General features: G+C 49.7%; 1 protein-coding gene across 1 annotated transcript in view; it reads left to right on the forward strand.

Annotated features, from left to right (window-relative positions):
* kif1aa (kinesin family member 1Aa) overlaps positions 1 to 13089 on the forward strand; it is a 200357-nt gene that overhangs the window by 156130 nt on the left and 31138 nt on the right. Inside the window, exon 36 of the mRNA XM_052525192.1 lies at positions 4672 to 4698. Within this exon, the coding sequence (XP_052381152.1) occupies positions 4672 to 4698 (27 nt within the window). The remainder of the gene's footprint in view (positions 1 to 4671; positions 4699 to 13089) is intronic.

Raw genomic sequence — 13089 nt, forward strand, 5'->3', positions numbered from 1 at the left:
ACCACTGAACACAACCCCTTTAAGGCACGGCAATATATAACTACTGAACACAACCCCTTTAAGGCTCGGCAATATATAACTACTGAACACAACCCTTTTAACGGCAGTTCACTACATCACTAGTAATGGTGCTGTATTTCAGCATAAAGAACTGCAGGTCATACAGTATATACACACTGGGTCTCTGTGCCCATGGAGTTTACAGTCTGCTCTCGCTTTATACACAGTATGACTGAACAACACTGGGTCTCTGTGCCTATGGAGTTTAGTCTGCTCTCGCTTTATATACAGTATGACTGAACAACATTTATTTAAAAAAAGCTTGTAGACGTTTTGACACAAAGAAGATGCTCCTGTATTGGTTGACTGAGGATGCTCCTGTATTGGTTGACTGAAGATGCTCCTGTATTGGTTGACTGAAGATGCTCCTGTATTGGTTGAGTGAAGATGCTCCTGTATTGGTTGAGTGAAGATGCTCCTGTATTGGTTGAGTGAAGATGCTCCTGTATTGGTTGACTGAAGATGCTCCTGTATTGGTTGAGTGAAGATGCTCCTGTATTGGTTGAGTGAAGATGCTCCTGTATTGGTTGACTGAAGATGCTCCTGTATTGGTTGAGTGAAGATGCTGAACCATTTTTGTATTGGTTGAGTGAAGATGCTCCTGTATTGGTTGACTGAAGATGCTCCTGTATTGGTTGAGTGAAGATGCTCCTGTATTGGTTGAGTGAAGATGCTCCTGTATTGGTTGAGTGAAGATGCTCCTGTATTGGTTGACTGAAGATGCTCCTGTATTGGTTGAGTGAAGATGCTCCTGTATTGGTTGAGTGAAGGATGCTCCTGTATTGGTTGAGTGAAGATGCTCCTGTATTGGTTGACTGAAGATGCTCCTGTATTGGTTGACTGAAGATGCTCCTGTATTGGTTGAGTGAGGATTCTCCTGTATTGGTTGACTGAAGATGCTCCTGTATTGGTTGAGTGAAGATGCTCCTGTATTGGTTGACTGAAGATGCTCCTGTATTGGTTGAGTGAAGATGCTCCTGTATTGGTTGACTGAAGATGCTCCTGTATTGGTTGAGTGAAGATGCTCCTGTATTGGTTGAGTGAAGATGCTCCTGTATTGGTTGACTGAAGATGCTCCTGTATTGGTTGATTGAAGATGCTCCTGTATTGGTTGAGTGAAGATGCTCCTGTATTGGTTGAGTGAAGATGCTCCTGTATTGGTTGAGTGAAGATGCTCCTGTATTGGTTGACTGAGGATGCTCCTGTATTGGTTGAGTGAAGATGCTCCTGTATTGGTTGACTGAAGATGCTCCTGTATTGGTTGACTGAAGATGCTCCTGTATTGGTTGAGTGAAGATGCTCCTGTATTGGTTGACTGAAGATGCTCCTGTATTGGTTGACTGAAGATGCTCCTGTATTGGTTGAGTGAAGATGCTCCTGTATTGGTTGACTGAGGATGCTCCTGTATTGGTTGAGTGAAGATGCTCCTGTATTGGTTGAGTGAAGATGCTCCTGTATTGGTTGACTGAAGATGCTCCTGTATTGGTTGAGTGAAGATGCTCCTGTATTGGTTGACTGAAGATGCTCCTGTATTGGTTGACTGAAGATGCTCCTGTATTGGTTGACTGAAGATGCTCCTGTATTGGTTGACTGAAGATGCTCCTGTATTGGTTGACTGAAGATGCTCCTGTATTGGTTGAGTGAAGATGCTCCTGTATTGGTTGAGTGAAGATGCTCCTGTATTGGTTGAGTGAAGATGCTCCTGTATTGGTTGACTGAGGATGCTCCTGTATTGGTTGAGTGAAGATGCTCCTGTATTGGTTGAGTGAAGATGCTCCTGTATTGGTTGAGTGAAGATGCTCCTGTATTGGTTGAGTGAAGATGCTCCTGTATTGGTTGACTGAGGATGCTCCAGTATTGGTTGAATGCACAGTGCTCCATGGCTAATGCATAGCAGACTTAGCAAGGATGCTTGAAGTTAAAGTTCACGCCGCCAAGATGCACAGCTTAACTGATTAACAGATTTCAGGCAAAGAGGATTTATTCCCTCCCTCCCTCCCTCCTCCCCACCCCTCAATCCCCTCTCCTGTTCCACTGAAGCAGCTGATGCTTGGCAAAACAACACGTGGTTTTATACATCATAGAAGCAGGTCACAAGATCATTTGTAGAAAGCAAAGATTGTGACTTAAAGTACACGTGATTTCAGATTGATTATGATCAATCGTTAAGCCGTTATCTTTGTGCTGTAAAGTGCTGTAAGGTGCTGTAAAGTGCTGTAAAGTGCTGTAAAGTGCTGTAAGGTGCTGTACGAGGACTTGTTATTCAGCCAGTTATAGTACAGTTTCCTCACCGCTACGCTGGCTATGCGACTCTACCGTTCCTTGATGCTAGTCTGGTGCTGCGATAGGTCCGTCTGTCATTTCACCTCTCACCCCGTTCACTGCATACTCCTCCCCTTCTAACCATTATCCACCACTAACTAAACCTCCCAGGATTATTCTGTACCATGTCAGACATCTCTATCCAACACAACACTATGGCCATAATAACTGCATGATGTGGCACGCAAACACCTGCAAAGGATTGTTAGCCAAACTGAACATGCACTCTTCTCTTACATTTACATTACATTTAAGTCATTTAGCAGATGCTCTTATCCAGAGCGACTTACAAATTGGTGCATTCACCTTATGACATCCAGTGGAACAGCCACTTTACAATAGTGATAGTTGCTGGCCCTGTAACATAGATCCCTAGACTCTGTAGATGAAGGGCTTCTTGGTGGCCCTGTAACATAGATCCCTAGACCCTGTAGATGAAGGGCTTCTTGGTGGCCCTGTAACATAGATTCCTAGACCCTGTAGATGAAGGGCTTCTTGGTGGCCCTGTAACATAGATCCCTAGACCCTGTAGATGAAGGGCTTCTTGGTGGCCCTGTAACATAGATCCCTAGACCCTGTAGATGAAGGGCTTCTTGGTGGCCCTGTAACATAGATCCCTAGACCCTGTAGATGAAGGGCTTCTTGGTGGCCCTGTAGCATAGATCCCTAGACCCTGTGGATGAAGGGCTTCTTGGTGGCCCTGTAACATAGATCCCTAGACTCTGTAGATGAAGGGCTTCTTCGTGGCCCTGTAGCATAAATCCCTAGACCCTGTGGATGAAGGGCTTCTTGGTGGCCCTGTAACATAGATCCCTAGACTCTGTAGATGAAGGGCTTCTTGGTGGCCCTGTAACATAGATCCCTAGACCCTGTGGATGAAGGGCTTCTTGGTGGCCCTGTAACATAGATCCCTAGACTCTGTAGATGAAGGGCTTCTTGGTGGCCCTGTAACATAGATCCCTAGACTCTGTAGATGAAGGGCTTCTTGGTGGCCCTGTAGCATAGATCCCTAGACCCTGTGGATGAAGGGCTTCTTGGTGGCCCTGTAACATAGATACATAGACTCTGTAGATGAAGGGCTTCTTGGTGGCCCTGTAACATAGATCCCTAGACTCTGTAGATGAAGGGCTTCTTGGTGGCCCTGTAACATAGATCCCTAGACTCTGTGTATGAAGGGCTTCTTCGTGGCCCTGTAGCTGACGGACGATCTTGATCCTCATTGGCCTCACCCTCTTGCATAGTATCTATTGATGGGATGTACAGTGTTTTGAGTGGTACTGTATATTCAGGGCCTTTCGGACAGTATTCAAACCCCTTGATTTTTTTCACATTTTCCTCAGCAATCTACACACAATACCCCATAATGACATCACAATACCCCATAATGACATCACAATACCCCCATGTGATGTCATTATGGGGTATTGTGATGTCATTATGGGGTATTGCAATGTTATTTTGATGTCTTTATGGGGTATTTTGATGTCATTATGGGTTACTGTGTGTAGATTGATGATTGGATTTTTTTTTTTAAATCAATTTTACAATAAGGCTGTAACGTAACAACATGTGGAATTGGGTCAAGGGGTCTGAACACTTACCACCATGTCAAGACCACATCACCCACCGGCCAGCATGCGTCCCTAACTAACTCACTCGGTATAGTAAGTCACCATACCTCAGTAAAGCTGCGTAGCATCATGCTGTGGTAAACTGTAGCACTAAACTGTAGCACTTCACTGTAATGTGTTACTGTTTACTCTCCATGAAACATAAATGTTGTTTTTACAGAATAATGCAACTGTCGTGTCGACCTCTATTATGGTTTAACTGCGTTACTAGTAACCTTTCACCTAACTCAAATACCATTCCTCAGACCTGGGTTTTCTTGCCATCTCAAAGGACCAATGCAGGAACAGAGGCCCCAGACAGACTGTGGTCTGTCTCGTCCTAATGGCCATACCATCTCCATATACAGGTATCACCATGGTTTTGCATTCCTTGACCTCCGACCCAGGATGTTGATCTGGTTGGAGGGGAGAGTCCAGCACCAGGGCCGAGTGAGGAATGTGGTCCAACGCAGATCTGGGTTCAAATAGTTTTTGTTTCTGTCAAATACATTGAGCGTTTGCACTTGAAAGAAAACAGATGCCATTTGAAACCATATGTGGTCTAGTCTGGCCTCTGCTCAGGCCTGTGAGGTCATCAGTAAGGGACAGGACATGCTGCTGCTGACGTCTCTCCCTCCAGTCCACTCCACTAACACAATGTTGTTTTGTGTTTTCGCAGACAGTTTCTTGATTCGGACATGCCTAGGTATATGATTTACATCAAATCCCTCTCCTCTCATTCTACTATTCAGTGATCTATTTTCATCTTTTCACTCTCACTCCATTTTAAACACCAAGTCATCCATTAATCCATCATTCTAATTCCCATGGTTTTCCACAGTGGGTTTTGGCTCACCTGCTCTCTCCTCCTCCCCTTGCTTCCCCCCCCCCCTGATATCTCTCTCCTCCTGAGGAGATGTGAGGGACTGTGATGTATCTTTGCACCCCTCCTCTCTCCCTCTCTTTCTCGTGGATGTGTGTTTGTTGCTGAGCTGTTGTGGGTCTAGAGGCTGGAGCTGAGGGCTGGAAACTGGGGCTGGCTGGGACTGCAATGTCTGGGGCTTGCTGGAACTGATGGGTCTGGGGTTAGGGGTTGGCTGGGACTGGGATCTTGGGCTGGCTGGGACTGCGGGGTCTGGAGTTGCGGGTTGGCTGGGACTTCGGGGACTGGGGTTGGCTGTGACTGTGCGGTCTTGGGACTGGGGTTGGCTGGGATTTCGGGGACTGGGGCTGGCTGTGACTGTGCGGTCTGGGGACTGGGGCTGGCTGTGACTGTGTGGTCTTGGGACTGGGGTTTGCTGGGACCTCAGGGTCTGGGGACTGGGGCTGGCTGTGACTGTGGGGTCTTGGGACTGGGGTTGGCTGGGACTTCGGGGTCTGGGGACTGGGGCTGGCTTTGACTGTGCGGTCTGGGGACTGGGGCTGGCTGTGACTGTGTGGTCTTGGGACTGGGGTTGGCTGGGATTTCGGGGTCTGGGGACTGGGGCTGGCTTTGACTGTGCGGTCTGGGGACTGGGGCTGGCTGTGACTGTGTGGTCTTGGGACTGGGGTTTGCTGGGACTTCGGGGTCTGGGGACTGGACCTGGCTGTGACTGTGTGGTCTTGGGACTGGGGTTGGCTGGGACTTCGGGGTCTGGGGACTGGGGCTGGCTGTGACTGCGGTCTGGGGACTGGGGCTGGTTGGGACTGGGGTTGGCTGGGAGTTCGGGGTCTGGGGACTGGGGCTGGCTTTGACTGTGCGGTCTGGGGACTGGGGCTGGCTGTGACTGTGTGGTCTTGGGACTGGGGTTTGCTGGGACTTCGGGGTCTGGGGACTGGACCTGGCTGTGACTGTGCGGTCTTGGGACTGGGGTTGGCTGGGACTTCAGGGTCTGGGGACTGGGGCTGGCTGTGACTGTGCGGTCTGGGGACTGGGGCTGGCTGTGACTGTGGTCTGGGGACTGGGGCTGGCTGGGACTTCGGGGTCTGGGAATGGGGCTGGCTGTGACTGTGCGGTCTTGGGACTGGGGTTGGCTGGGACTTCGGGGTCTGGGGACTGGGGCTGGCTGTGACTGTGCGGTCTTGGGACTGGGGTTGGCTGGGACCTCAGGGTCTGGGGACTGGGGCTGGCTGTGACTGGGGCTGGCTGTGACTGTGGTCTGGGGACTGGGGCTGGCTGGGACTTCGGGGTCTGGGGACTGGGGCTGGGTGTGACTGTGCGGTCTGGGGACTTGGGCTGGCTGTGACTGTGCGGTCTTGGGACTGGGGCTGGCTGGGACTTCGGGGTCTGGAGATGGGGCTGGCTGTGACTGCGGTCTTGGGACTGGGGTTGGCTGGGAGTTCAGGGTCTGGAGACTGGGGCTGGCTGTGACTGTGCGGTCTGGGGACTGGGGCTGGCTGTGACTGTGGTCTGGGGACTGGGGCTGGCTGGGACTTCGGGGTCTGGGGGTGGGGCTGGCTGTGACTATGCGGTCTTGGGACTGGGGTTGGCTGGGACTTTGGGGGATGAGGATGGGGCTGGCTGTGACTGTGGTCTGGGGACTGGGACTGGCTGGGACTTCGGGGTCTGGGGATGGGGCAGGCTGTGATTATGCGGTCTTGGGACTGGGACTGGCTGGGACTTCGGGGTCTGGGGATGGGGCTGGCTGTGATTATGCGGTCTTGGGACTGGGACTGGCTGGGACTTCGGGGTCTGGGAATGGGGCTGGCTGTGACTATGCGGTCTTGAGACTGGGGCTGGCTGGGACTTCGGGGGCTTGGGACTGGGGCTGACTGTGACTGTGCGGTCTTGGGACTGGGGCTGGCTGGGACTTCGGCGTCTGGGGATGTGACCGAAAGCTGATGGTGTACGGGGACTGCATGCATGACTTGCTTTGCTTCCTACAGTATGTGTTGTGGGGACAGTATTTCAGCTTCTGTCTCCTCTGTGGCCGGTGCTTCTGTCTCCTCTTTGGCCGGTGCTTCTGTCTCCTCTGTGGCCGGTGCTTCTGTCTCCTCTGTGGCCGGTGCTTCTGTCTCCTCTGTGGCCGGTGCTTCTGTCTCCTCTTTGGCCGGTGCTTCTGTCTCCTCTTTGGCCGGTGCTTCTGTCTCCTCTTTGGCCGGTGCTTCTGTCTCCTCTTTGGCCGGTGCTTCTGTCTCCTCTGTGGCCGGTGCTTCTGTCTCCTCTGTGGCCGGTGCTTCTGTCTCCTCTTTGGCCGGTGCTTCTGTCTCCTCTTTGGCCGGTGCTTCTGTCTCCTCTTTGGCCGGTGCTTCTGTCTCCTCTTTGGCCGGTGCTTCTGTCTCCTCTTTGGCCGGTGCTTCTGTCTCCTCTGTGGCCGGTGCTTCTGTCTCCTCTGTGGCCGGTGCTTCTGTCTCCTCTGTGGCCGGTGCTTCTGTCTCCTCTTTGGCCGGTGCTTCTGTCTCCTCTGTGGCCGGTGCTTCTGTCTCCTCTGTGGCCGGTGCTTCTGTCTCCTCTGTGGCCGGTGCTTCTGTCTCCTCTGTGGCCGGTGCTTCTGTCTCCTCTGTGGCCGGTGCTTCTGTCTCCTCTTTGGCCGGTGCTTCTGTCTCCTCTTTGGCCGGTGCTTCTGTCTCCTCTTTGGCCGGTGCTTCTGTCTCCTCTTTGGCCGGTGCTTCTGTCTCCTCTGTGGCCGGTGCTTCTGTCTCCTCTGTGGCCGGTGCTTCTGTCTCCTCTGTGGCCGGTGCTTCTGTCTCCTCTTTGGCCGGTGCTTCTGTCTCCTCTGTGGCCGGTGCTTCTGTCTCCTCTGTGGCCGGTGCTTCTGTCTCCTCTTTGGCCGGTGCTTCTGTACAGGGACGTTTTCAGTACAAGCTACAAGCCAGACATTTGACGAAGTGAAACAAACATGAATTGTTTGTCATTTTCCCCCATTTACTATGATCTCTGCTGATCCATTTATTTCAGTGACAAACCTCTGCATTGGCCACTAGGGGGCAGTAATAATCAAGTTCATACACTGACACGGAACAGGTTTAATTTTGCATACCACTGTAAGACCTAGAGCATTGATAGAAATCATACAAATCTTTCCAAAATAGCAGCTTTTAGAAATTATAAGGAAGCCAAAACATAATCCTAAACTTTGGTAGGAATTAATGCAATCAACTTCTTTTGAAAACACTCAAGGATTTAGAAAGAGATGTGCAAGAAGCTGATAGCATCGGGGGGGTTCAATTCTCCCCCATTAGGAAATGCGACCTAGAATGAGATTCAGGTCTTGGAGGCGAGCTTTGATGTGTGTGTCTCTCGTATGTATGTTTCGAATGTGAGAGGCATGCGTACTTCCACTCTGCCAAAACAGTTAGTTACTCACCCTTCAAGATCATTTGAAACAGTCTAACCAGCCTGGACTAACTAGTAGTAGTAGCCAACAGGCCGGTGTGCGACCGTGGCAAAATTGGTTTGACTTTGGATAGCCCTATCTCTGTGGCTAGTTAGGGACCGTCAAATGAATGACACAATGCCAATTGACAAATATAAGACTCCTTTCAGGAAACTAGGCGTATGTCACCCATCACTACTTCACAGGAGAGACATTTGAAAGTACATTTGTATTTTTTTTAATCAAATGTTTTTTGGCAGTCAACAAACATAAATTGTTGCCAGCAGCACAGTTAGTCACCAACGCTCTGGATAACATGAAAACAGCCTAACCAGCTCTGCTAGGGCAAGTAAAATGGTCAGAGTGAGTTATTCTATCATTTGTGTCTGGAAGTAGCAAGCTAGCCAATGTTTGCCAGTTAGCTTGGGTGCTTGACTGCTGTTGGTAGGTCAGAGCGCTCGGATCAACCCTACTCATCGTCCAGTTAGCTTGGGTGCTTGACTGCTGTTGGTAGGTCAGAGCGCTCGGATCAACCCTACTCATCGTCCAGTTAGCTTGGGTGCTTGACTGCTGTTGGTAGGTCAGAGCGCTAGGATCAACCCTACTCATTGGCCAGTTTGCGCTCCGAGAACAAAATGCTCTGATTTTAGGAATGGACAATCTGACAACCTTGAGTTCACGAACGCCCAGAGTGCACTGTGAGCACACTCTGGCTTTCCAGATTGAATTTACGAAGACACCTGTAGTATAAACTAGCCTTTAGTCTTGAAATCTTTGATTGTTTAGTACATGGCATCACAAGTGAATCCTTAAAGAGATGGGCGGGGCTAAGGCTTAAGAGAGTGTGAACGATGCTGAATGGATGTAGACAAACGAGCTCTCCAAGTAGGTTTACCATTTTCTCCAAAGTGAGATAACAAGTTGATCAACTTTCAAAGCAGACTGACTTTTCCATTGTTCCTTCACTGTAGTGTATGATATAACATTTTCTAGCTCGGAGTGTCTATTTTTATCCGATGTAAAAAAAAAACACAATTTCAAATTTTGCTACATCAGACCGAATCGAGCCAGTCGGTCACACATCTTTTAGTTGTCTCATTAAATGGTTTCAATATTTGTATATGAATTTCTAAAATGTATAGTTGGTTTGAGGTTTTTAAGTCATGGAAATTTGGAGCGATTGACATTTTGTAATTTACTGAAGTAGTCTCTAAATAGCCCCATAGGGGGCAGCAAATGTCAAACCAAGTTGATCATGGGCCTTACGATCGGTCGCGTGCAGCCGCTCTCCAAATTGATCATGGCCCTTACGATCGGTCGCGTGCAGCCGCTCTCCAAATTGATCATGGGCCTTACGATCGGTCGCGTGCAGCCGCTCTCCAAATTGATCATGGGCCTTACGATCGGTCGCGTGCAGCCGCTCTCCAAATTGATCATGGGCCTTACGATCGGTCGCGTGCAGCCGCTCTCCAAATTGATCATGGGCCTTACGATCGGCCGCGTGCAGCCGCTCTCCAAATTGATCATGGCCCTTACGATCGGTCGCGTGCAGCCGCTCTCCAAATTGATCATGGGCCTTACGATCGGTCGCGTGCAGCCGCTCTCCAAATTGATCATGGGCCTTACGATCGGTCGCGTGCAGCCGCTCTCCAAATTGATCATGGGCCTTACGATCGGTCGCGTGCAGCCGCTCTCCAAATTGATCATGGGCCTTACGATCGGCCGCGTGCAGCCGCTCTCCAAATTGATCATGGCCCTTACGATCGGTCGCGTGCAGCCGCTCTCCAAATTGATCATGGGCCTTACGATCGGTCGCATGCAGCTGGTTGAACAGGATGTACAGGAGGGGATCTCTTTGAAACTCTGGGGGCAGTATTTCATTTTTGGATGAAAAAACGTTCCCGTTTTAAACAAGATATTTTGTCACGAAAAGATGCTCGACTATGCATATAATTGACAGCTTTGGAAAGAAAACACTCTGACGTTTCCAAAACTGCAAAGATATTATCTGAGTGCCACAGAACTGATGCTTCAGGCGAAACCAAGATGAATCTTCAAACAGGAAATGCCCCAGATTTTGGACGCGCTGTGTTCCAATGTCTCCTTATATGAATGCGCCAGGAACGAGCCTACACTTTCTGTCGTTTCCCCAAGGTGTCTGCAGCATTGTGACGTATTTGTAGGCATATCATTGGAAGATTGACCATAAGAGACTACATTTACCAGGTGTCCGCCTGGTGTCCTCCGTCGAAATTGGTGCGTAATCTCCAGCTGCATGTATTTTTCCATGTGGTTCAGAGGAGAAACCAAACTGCAACGAGTGATTTATCATCGAATAGATATGTGAAAAACACCTTGAGGATTGATTCTAAACAACGTTTGCCATGTTTCTGTCGATATTATGGAGTTAATTTGGAAAAAAGTTTGGCGTTTTGATGACTGAATTTTCTGGGGTTTTTCTTAGCCAAACGTGATGAACAAAACGGAGCGATTTCTCCTACACAAATAATATTTTTGGAAAAACTGAACATTTGCTATCTAACTGAGAGTCTCCTCATTGAAAACATCCAAAGTTCTTCAAAGGTAAATGATTTTATTTGAATGCTTTTCTTGTTTTTGCGAAAATGTTGCCTGCTGAATGCTATGCTTAATGCTATGCTAGCTATCAATACTCTTACACAAATGCTTGTTTTGCTATGGTTGAAAAGCATATTTTGAAAATCTGAGATGACAGTGTTGTTAACAAAAGGCTAAGCTTGAGAGCCAATATATTTATTTCATTTCATTTGCGATTTTCATGAATAGTTAACTTTGCGTTATGGTAATGAGCTTGAGGCTATAATTACAATCCCGGATACGGGATTGCTCGTTTTTAAGCACACACCCCTGAGGGGCCCCCTTGTTGACGGTCAGTGTGGCGGATGTGTAGTTGTCTACCCTCACCACCTGGGGGGCGGCCCGTCAGGAAGTCCAGGATCCAGTAGCAGAGGAAGGTGTTCAGTCCCAGGGTCATTAGCTTAGTGATGAGCTTCGAGGGCACGATGGTGTTGAACGCTGAGCTGTAAATCAATGAACAGCATTCTCAGTTCCTTTTGTCCAGGTGGGAGAGGGCTGTCTGAAGTGCAATTGAGATTGCGTCATCTGTGGACCAGTTGGGGCAGTATGACAATTGGAGTTCAGAGAGTCTGGAAAGATTGCATTGATGTGTGCCATGACCTTTCAAAGCACATCCTAATTACAGATGTGAGTGCTACAAGGGGGATAGTCATTTAGGCAGGTTACCTTGGGAACAGGGACAATGGTGGTCCCCTTGAAATATGTTGGGATTACAGACGTGGACAAGGAGAGATTTTACATTTCTGTGTCCTGGGCCTGCTCTGTGACCTGGGCCTGCTCTGTGACCTGGGCCTGCTCTGTGACCTGGGCCTGTTCTGTGACCTGGGCCTGCTCTGTGACCTGGACCTGCTCTGTGACCTGGGCCTGCTCTGTGTCCTGGGCCTGCTCTGTGACCTGGGCCTGCTCTGTGACCTGGACCTGCTCTGTGACCTGGTCCTGCTCTGTGACCTGGGCCTGCTCTGTGACCTGGGCCTGCTCTGTGACCTGGACCTGCTCTGTGACCTGGACCTGCTCTGTGACCTGGGCCTGCTCTGTGACCTGGGCCTGCTTTGTGTCCTAGACCTGCTCTGTGACCAGGGCCTGCTCTGTGTCCTAGACCTGCTCTGTGACCAGGGCCAGCTCTCCTCTCCTCCTCTAGGTCCATAGACACATTTCCATTGAAGCAGCTCCTCTCCTCTCCTCCTCTGATCCCACGGTATAACAGCTGTTCTCCTCTCGCTCTATTGTCTTCTTCCCTCTGACAGACACACAGCTAGCTTTCCCACCAGGCCATCTCAGTACAAATGCCAACAGCCGGTTCTTCAACATCTGAACTCTATGAACGGGACGATTTATCTCGCTTCAATGGCCTACAGAAACATTTGGTTTCCTCTTACATTTCTCTGCTTGGATGAGCGGTTTCAGATTGAAGGCTGTGCTTGGTGGCCAGAAACATAACTGCTTTCAAATCGTGATTATTTTCTCAGGGGAAGTCCTCATTCATCAATGTATGAACTAAATTATGGAGGAGAAGGAGAGGTGGGCTGAAGGAGAGGTGGGCTGAAGGAGAGGTGGGCTGAAGGAGAGGTGGGCTGAAGGAGAGGGGGCTGAAGTAGGGGTGGGGTGAAGGAGAGGGGGCTGAAGGAGACGTGGGCTGAAGGAGAGGGGGCTGAAGGAGAGGTGAGGTGAAGGAGGGGGGCTGAAGGAGAGGGGGCTGATGTGGGGGGTGATATGGGGGGCTGAAGGAGAGGTGGGCTGAAGTAGGGGGGCTGAAGGAGACGTGGGCTGAAGGAGAGGGGGCTGAAGTACGGGGGGGGCTGGCTCTCAAGAGAAGACAGGCTATGTGCACACTGCCCACAAAATGAGGTGGAAACTGAGCTGCACTTCCTAACCTCCTGCCAAATGTAGGACCATATTAGAGACACATATTTCCCTCAGATTACACAGGTCCACAAAGAATAAGAAAAACAAACCCAATTTTGATCAACTCCCATATCTACTGGGTGAAATAGTGTGCCATCACAGCAGCGAGATGTGTGACCTGTTGCCACAAGAACAGGACAACCAGTGAAGAACAAACAACACATATTTATGTGTATTTATTTTCTGGAGAAGGAGTGAGGGGTGGAGGAGGAGAGGGGGGTGGAGGTGAAGGTGAAGGAGAGGTGGAGGAGAAGGAGAGGGGTGATTGTAAAGAGGAGGGTCCG

This window comes from Oncorhynchus keta, chromosome 1, assembly GCF_023373465.1.
Source record: "Oncorhynchus keta strain PuntledgeMale-10-30-2019 chromosome 1, Oket_V2, whole genome shotgun sequence".
NCBI lineage: Eukaryota > Metazoa > Chordata > Actinopteri > Salmoniformes > Salmonidae > Oncorhynchus > Oncorhynchus keta.